This window comes from Carlito syrichta, unplaced genomic scaffold, assembly GCF_000164805.1.
Source record: "Carlito syrichta isolate Samal-C Ts95f unplaced genomic scaffold, Tarsius_syrichta-2.0.1 Scaffold308773, whole genome shotgun sequence".
NCBI lineage: Eukaryota > Metazoa > Chordata > Mammalia > Primates > Tarsiidae > Carlito > Carlito syrichta.
In genome coordinates, this window is record NW_007252869.1 from 369,354 (window position 1) to 377,707 (window position 8,354).

At 43.7% G+C, this 8,354-nt stretch overlaps 1 protein-coding gene across 1 annotated transcript; it reads right to left on the reverse strand.

Annotated features, from left to right (window-relative positions):
* Window positions 1–654: 654 nt before the first annotated feature.
* Window positions 655–3,507, reverse strand: TRIM60 (tripartite motif containing 60). Its single transcript, XM_008065682.2, has 2 exons — window positions 3,482–3,507; window positions 655–2,427 (listed from the first exon to the last, which is right to left on the reverse strand). Exon 2 carries the CDS (start codon window positions 2,203–2,205, stop codon window positions 664–666), a length of 1,542 nt encoding a protein of 513 aa, XP_008063873.2. The 5' UTR covers window positions 2,206–2,427; window positions 3,482–3,507; the 3' UTR covers window positions 655–663.
* Between the last annotated feature and the right edge of the window lie 4,847 nt (window positions 3,508–8,354).

Sequence of the window (8,354 nt, forward strand, 5' to 3'; positions counted from 1 at the left end):
TGATATATTGTAGAGACGAGGTCTCGCCAAGTTGCCCAGGCGGGTATCGAACCCGCAAGCTCAGGCAATCCATTCACCTCAGCCTCCCAAGGCACAGGATTACAGGCTGAGTCACTAAGCCCAGCTAGTAATGAATTTTCTTAACGAGTACATTTTATTTAAGTATTTACTCTTAGAATTTCTAAAATACTTTCCAACTGGACCACACAATTGATCTGTAAAGTAGGCACTATAGTAACATTTTTTAGAAGTTGCTAAAACTGCCAGGCACAGTGGCTCATGCCTGCAACCCCAGCACTTTGGAAGGTGGAGGAGACAGGATTGCCTAAGCCCAGGGGTTCGAGACCAGCCTGGGCAATCTGGCAAGACCTTTTCTCTATAACCAGTAAAAAAAATAGCTGGGCATGGTGGTATGTGCCTGTAGCTACTTGGAAGGCTGAGGCTGCAGTAGCTGTGATCATGCCACTACACTACAGCCCAGGTGACAGAATGAGACTCCAACTCAAAAAAAAAAAAAAAAGTTGCTGAAACTGAGATAAAAATTAGTTTGTGGAGAAAAAGGAAAAAACTAAAAAAAAAACAAACTACCAGGACTACATTCACTGGCTCAGCTATGTCCACTAACTAAAAGAAATATAAACAAATGACCTTTTCAATAGGTTATCAATCAGAATCTACCACTGTACAGATTTTAAGAGGTTTTGAGTCTGTTCCAGTATAGAAATAAGGCCAGAGTGCTTCTGTAAAATCATCATTACAAGTATAGAGAAGTGATCTATCATTCAAATTGTAAAAGGAAACCTCACTCATTTCAGAATCTAAAAAAATGCCAATCTTACTAGGTGGCACTTTTGGCAGAAGATTAATTTTCTTATGACCCAATACAATGTAATTACTCTGACGACACCGTCCAATTCCCCATAACCCATCCTGTACCAAAGTTGGTTGATTCTGACTCTTCCTCCTTCTTGGAAGAGAGTCATTACAGACACCCATTATCCATTCAGGCTTGTCTTTCACTTCTACTTCCCAGTACTGCCTGCCAGAACTATATCCCTTAGAACCCAGAACAGCTGGACAAAGATAAAATCTTCTTGGGTTATGAGGCAAGTTTTGCATTGTATTTCCATACTGCACAGTTTTTCTATCTTCTGAGACAATAAGTTTACGATGTGCTGTTTCAGGATCTAGAATTACATCTACTTGGAATCGCCTGATAATTTTGTTTAGACCAGAATATTGTGGAGGAAAATGGTAACCATGTTCTTTTAATTTGAATGAAAGAGGTTCAGGGCATTTTAAGTTTTTATATCTTTGATAGATACTCTTAACATTTGCCAGTAATTCCAGTTTTGATTTCACATTCTTGCTCTCTATCTCCTTTAGTAAATATTTTAATGAGGAGGCATGATCTGAAATTTTTGTTAGGTTTTCATTTAGTTTTCCCAAAAGATCCATTTCTTCATCTTGCAATTGTCTGAGAACAGTCTCTTGCTCATTTTGCAGGAACAACTTAAGTTGCTCAAATTCAGACTTTATTTCTTCTCTCCTATGCTTTACCTTTTTCTTCAGTTCCAATGATTTTCTGGTTTGCATAGTTATCACTTTTTCAATTAGTTCCACTCTTTCCTTCCATGGTGCATTGCAATGCTCCAATTTTTTCCTATGATAGGGGGCTGCCTTCTTTATGGGCCAAACACAGTGGTGCTGGTGATCAGTGGAGAAAGTGCACCGTGGACATAAAACCTCTAGGTCCATCTGACAGAAAAAGGTCAGAACCTGATTATGCTTCTCACATACACGCATCTCCTCCTGCCTTTTCCTCTTGCTTCTTCTTATCTGGAGTAGCTTAGCAATTTCAGTCAAATTACCCAGCTGGGGATTGCTCGTGAATTTCCTTTCTGGACAGCAAAAGTGACAAAAAGGACAAGGGAAACTATTATCTAGATCCTTCCAGGACATATTGATGCAGGAGAGACAAAAGTTATGCCCACAGCTAATGGTCACTGGGTCTTTCAAATAGTCCTGACAAATAGGACAGCTAACCTCTGCTTGGAGGTCTGCCAGAGCTGTCACAAACTCCATTAAGCTGTGAACAAAGGTGGTGGGTAAGGTAATGCTTTTCTTAGCAAAGCCTGGCTCTCTAGAGTTCAAGACCCAGTAAGCTGTGGCTGTCGTCCTAGGCCTTGAAAACTGACCCGGCATTCAGTCTTACTGGCTTGGCATGTTGATGGCAACCTCTAAAAATTTATTTAGTCCTCTGCCCCTTAGCTCCTGAGTCTACTGCCAAGATACTTCACAGCCTGTAGCCTATTGTACATTAGAACATATTAGTTGGCCTGCTGCTCTTCCTGTATGATCTGAAGACAAGCTTAACAGTTTTCTTATTCAAGAAAGTAGCCTCAGGTTCAAAATAAGGAATCCTTCCTATGGGTGAAAAAACAAAATAATAAAATATTAAGTTAAAAATCTGACTCCATAATCACAAGAAAATCATAAGTGCTAAAACTGTTAGAAAACAGGACATCCATATTGCAGAATTCACCCCACACATTACTTATTTAAAAATAAACAATAAGTATGACACAAAGTAACCTTCTCTGCTTCTTAAAATGATACAATAGTTAAGTACACAGCACAGCCTATGCAATATTCTTGTCAAAAATATTAAATTCAATCTAATCATGAGAAAAATACTCTAATTCAGATGGTGGAGCATTCTACAAGACACCTGATGGGCATTCTTCAAAAATGTCAATGTCATGAAAAAACAAACCAAAAAAAGGGTTCTAAATTTCAGGTTAGAGAAATATGACAAATACAATGTGTGATCCCTGATTGCATCTGAGATCTTAAAAACATTTCTGGGGACAAATGTGAAAATTTCAGTGTGAACTGTATATCATATAACATTGTATCCAAGGTTAAATTGGATACAATAACATGATCATGGGTAAGAAGTAAAATGCCCTTGTTCTTAGGAGATACATACTGAAGCATGGCTGGGCTCAGTGGTTCAGCCTGTAATCCCAGCACTTTGGAAGACTGAGGCGAGTGGATTGCCTGAGCCCATAGGTTCGAGACCAGTTCGAAAAAAACTTGGTAAGACCTCGTCTCTACAATAAATTAAAAATTAGCCAGGCGTGGCAGCACGCACCTGTAGTTCCAGCTACCTGGAAGGCTGAGGCAGAAGGATCGCTGGAGCCCAGTAGTTAGAGGCTGCGGTGGCCATGAGTGTGCCACTGCACTCCAGCCTGGGCGAAAAACAGACCTTCTCTACATCCCAGCAGAACAGGAAAAAATGCAGGAGTCCTAGAAAGTCTCCATTTACAAATTACTCCCAGGCTCAAAGCTTTGACTCTGTCTTGGGCCTTCACAAGCAAAAGCTATCATAGAAACATGCAACAGGCGGCAGTGTTTCACAATGTAAGGACTAACATTACTGAGGACACTAGGTTTGAATCCTGGCTCAGCTACTTACTGTGTATCTTTAGGAAAATCTATGTATCTTCTTTGAATCTCGTGTGTTGACCTGTAAAATGGGAATTAAAAATAATTTCTTTTTGTTAAGAATATCATGTAAATGGTAGCTAATATGTGCCCATTTCTAAGCTTCAGGAGCTTTCTATCATACTTATTAGAATCTGGATTTTAAAAGGTCCACATATTGCATTTGCTTATTAGTTATTTCAAATCTTTTTCTTTTTTTTGAGTTGGAGTCTCACTCTGTCGCCCAGACTGGAGTGCAGTGGCCGCTTCCGGCCACTGCTGCCTCGGCCACCGCTGCCTCAGAAACCGCAGCCTCGACCTGCTGGGCTCCAGTGATCCTTCCACCTTAGCCTTCCAAGCAGCTGGAACTACAGGCGTGTACTACCATGCACGGCTAATTTTTTTTTTTTATTTATTGTAGAGATGAGCTCTCGCCAAGTTGCCCAGGCGGGTCTCGAACCCGCAGGCTCAGGCAATCCACTCACCTCAGCCTCCCAAGGTGTGGGATTATAGGCTGAGCTACTGAGCCCGGCTCAAATCTTTTTCAATCTAAAATAATGCCCACTGCCTCCACCTTTATTTTGTGGCAGGGTTCCCTAACTTCTGGGCCCAGACTGGTACCAGTCCAAAGCCTTTATGAACTGGGCCACAGAGCAGGAGGCGAGTGGCAGGCCAGTAAACGAAGCTTCAACTTTATTTACAGTTGCTCCCCCATCACTCACATTGCTGCTTCCACCCACTATTTGCCTGTCAGATACGCACTGAAAAAACCTGATTCCATTTCCAACATCCTATCTTTGTGAAGCAAGGTTTTCTGCAGTGACAGTAACAAAAACAAGATTGCAGAGTATACTGGACACTAGCAACACACTTTGGGTGTCACTGTCTCCCTCACCGCCCAATGGGAATATCTAGTTGTAGGAAAACAAGCTAGGGTATCCCACTGATTCTGCATTATGGTGAATTATTTCATTACATATTACAATGTAATAATAGAAATAAAGTACACAATAAACGTTATGTACTCAAATCACCCTGAAACCACCCCCAAACCTCCATTTGTGGAAAAACTGTCTTCCATGAAACCTGGTGCCAAAAAGGTTGGGGACTGCTGCTGTAGACTATCCCAAGTTCTAGACTTGCCTATTGCTTCCTGATATAGTTTTTGTCCCTCAAGCCTTCACTTTAAAAACTGATCAAAGAGCCGGGCTCGGTGGCTCAGCCTGTAATCCCACGCCTTTGGGAGGCTGAGGTGAGTGGATTGCCTGAGCCCGCGGGTTCAAGACCTGCCTGGGCAGGCGAGACCTCATCTCTACAATAAAATCAAAAAATTAGCTGGGCGTGGTAGGGGCGCGCCTGTAATTTCGGCTACTTGGAAGGCTGAGGCGGAAGGATCACTGGAGCCCAGCAGGTCGAGGTTGCTGCGGCCGGGAGCGGCCACTGCACTCCAGTCTGGGCGACAGAGTGAGACTCCAACTCAAAAAAAAAAAAAAACAAACTGATCAAAGCCAGGCTCAGTGGCTCAGCCTGTAATCCCGCACCTTGGGAGGCTGAGGTGAATGGATTGCCTGAGCCCACGGGTTCGAGACCTGCCTGGGCAACTTGGCAAGCCCTCATCTCTACAATAAATAAAAAAATTAGCCAGGCGTGGTAATGCACACCTGTAGTTCCAGCTACTTGGAAGACTGAGGCGGAAGGATCGCTGGAGCCCAGCAGGTCGAAGCTGCGGTGGCTGGGAGCGGTCACTGCACTCCAGTCTGGGGGACGAAGTGAGACTCCAACTCAAAAAATAAAAAATAAAAATAAATAAATAAACTGATCAAAAGTTTCACCTCATTAAAACCAGCCAGTAACTCCCCAATAAGTCAGGACAAAGTTTCTCACGCTTAACTTACCATTCAGAGTCCTTTATATTTCATATCTTCATCTTCATCTGGCTACGGTCCCCTAAATTACTTGGCCTTAAAAAAAAAACAACACTTAGGTATCATGCCATCCTTCCTCTGCACAAAGCACTCATCGCTTTTTATTCTATCCTCATATCTTTTCTTGTTCCTTTTGGAGACTAAGCCCAAGAGAAATGTCCCTTAGGATGATTATGCGTCAGGCACTATGCTAAGGATCTTCCATACAGTCACAGGTTCAATTAAATCGTAATAACTGCACAAGTTAGGAGCTATTACCCTCAGTTAGAGCTGTAAAAGCTAGTCTAAAAGAATCTGAGTACACTTATCCAACATTACATTAATTGGCATAACAAGTGACATACTAATCACCAAGCTGTACTGCTCCTTCCTTGCCCTCCCACAACATCCTGTCCATCCATCTATATAAAGTGCTTTCTGCTGGGCATGATGGCTCATGCCTGTAATCCCACGATTTTGGGAGGCAGAGGCTAGAGGAATGCCTGAGCCCACAGGTTTGAGACCAGCCAGGGCAGCATGGCAAGATCTTGTCTCTACAAAAAAATCAAAGAAATCAAATCAAAAAATAAGCTGGGTGTGGTGGCATGTGCCTGTAGTTCCAGCTACTTGGAAGGCTGAAGACTGGAAGGATCACCTGTGCCCAGCAGGTCAAGGCTGAGATGGCCATGAGTGTGCCACTGCACTCCAGCCAGGGCGAAAGGGTGAGACTCCAACTAAAAAAAAACAACACTTTCTATTTTTTCCTCTTTAAGAAGTTCACATTTATCCATATTTGATAATATATCCCAAAGATTTTAAAGGGGGAAAAAATGGCCTTATTGATTCCAGCACCATAAGGGTGAAAACAGGTAAAACACAAAAACTGGGAGCGAGCAATACTGGGTTTTTAACCAACTCTGCCATGTAACCAGCTACATGGTAAAATTAATTCCTCTGGTTTCAGTTATCTTTACAGAAATTGGGAAATACTATCTCACGTCATAAGCATAAATAATGTAAGGCACATGTCACAGTCCCTGGCATTTAACACACATACAATAAAAAGTTATTATAAGACTACCTTAGAGCCGGGCTTGTTGGCTCAGCCTGTAATCCCAGCGCTTTGGGAAGCTGAGGTGAGTGAATTGCCTGAGCCCGCGGGTTTGAGACCTGCCTGGGCAACTTGGCGAGACCTCATCTTTACAATAAATCAAAAAATTAGACGGGCGTGGTAGCGCGCGCCTGTAGTTCCAGCTACTCGGAAGGCTGAGGTGGAAGGATCACTGGAGCCCAGCAGGTCGAGGCTGCGGTGGCTGGGAGCGGCCACTGCACTCCAGTCTGGGTGACAGAGTGAGATTCCAACTCAAAAAAAAAAACTACCTTAGCTAGGTGGAGAGGCTCATGCCTGTAATCCCAGCATTTTGGGAGGCTGAGGCAAGAGGAATGCCAGAGCCCAGGGATTCAAGACCAGTCTGGGAAACTTGGCAAGACCTGTTTCTAAAATAAATAAAAAAAATCAGGCAGGGGTGGTGGCACGTATCTGAGCTTCCAGCTACTTGGAAAGCTGAGGCAGAAGGATTGCCTGAGCTTGGTGGGTCGAGTTTGCAGCAGCAGTGAGTGTGCCACTGCACTCAAGCCTGGGTGACAAGAGTGAGACTTTGACTCAGAAAAAAAAAAAAGAGACTACCTTGGCCAGGTGTAGTGACCCATGACTGTAATCCCAGCACTTTGGGTGGCCAAGGCAGGAGAACTGCTTAAGACCAGAAATTCAGGACCAGCCTAGTTAACACAGTCCCCTCACTATAAACCCAGCCGGTTGTGGTGGCTCATACCTATAATCCTAGCACTTTGGGAGGCCGAGGTGAGAGGATTACCTGAGCCCTGGGGCTCGAGACCAGCCTGGGCAACTTGGAGAGACCTCATCTCCACAGTAAATTAAAATACAAAAACTAGCTGGGCATGGTGGCGTGTGCCTGTAGTTCCGGCTACTTGGAAGGCTGAGGCAGAAGGATCACCTGAGCCTAGCAGGTCGAGGCTGCGGTGGCTGTGAGCATGTCACTGCACTCCAGTCTGGGCGACAGTGAGACTTCAACTCAAAGTGTATAATTTGGTTAAAAAACCCGAAAAACCAGCACTTTGGGAGCCTAAGGGGGAAAGGACTGCTTGACCCCAGGAGTTTGAGATCAGCCTGGACAACATAGCAATACTTCACCTCTACAAAGAAAAAAAAATATTAAAAATTAGCTGTGTGTGGTGCTGCACACCTGTAGCCCCAGCTATTCAGAAGGCTGAGGTGAGACCACTTGACCCCAGGAGGTCAAGGCTGTGGTGAGCCATGATTTTGTCACTGCACTCCAGCCTGGGTGACAGTGTAAGATTCTGACTCAACAACAAAAAAAGAATTTTAAAATATGTCTTTTATACTAAAATAGTTGGCCCTCCATATCTGCAAGAACTTGCATTGAGGATTGAAAGTATTAGTATTTGTGGGTTGCAGAACACACAAGACTGGCCTTGAGCATTCCTGGAATTCAGTGTCTGCTGGGACGTCCTGGAACTAAGTCCCTGTGGATATCAAAGGACGATGGTACTTTCAATTACCGGAAATTCCAACAACACAGAAATACCTAAGACAACATGTGCAAAAAAAGGGACTCGAGCACAGTTCAGGGGAACTAACAAGCATTCACTTCAGGTGTCACTGTGCCCCCTGTTCCCAGTACACACACGGCAGTTTTCACCACTTTTCAGGAGCAGGTCAGCTCCAGAGGCACCCTCACCACCCTAGTGCAAGCTATCAGTCTCTCAGGGATACACAACAGTGCCTCCAATCAATTTCCTAGCTCTGGAGCCAAGTTGACCTTTTCAAACACAAATGCAATCCTTTTATCTCCAAATGTGAAGCACTCCACTGGCCTTTTATCACTTTAAGGAAGCATTTCTTCGACTTTAGTTTGCATT

Excerpts from the sequence above, each read along its gene's own strand:
- TRIM60 (XM_008065682.2), bottom strand. The coding sequence starts at position 2,205 with ATGCCGGGTCAGTTTTCAAGGCCTAGGACGACAGCCACAGCTTACTGG.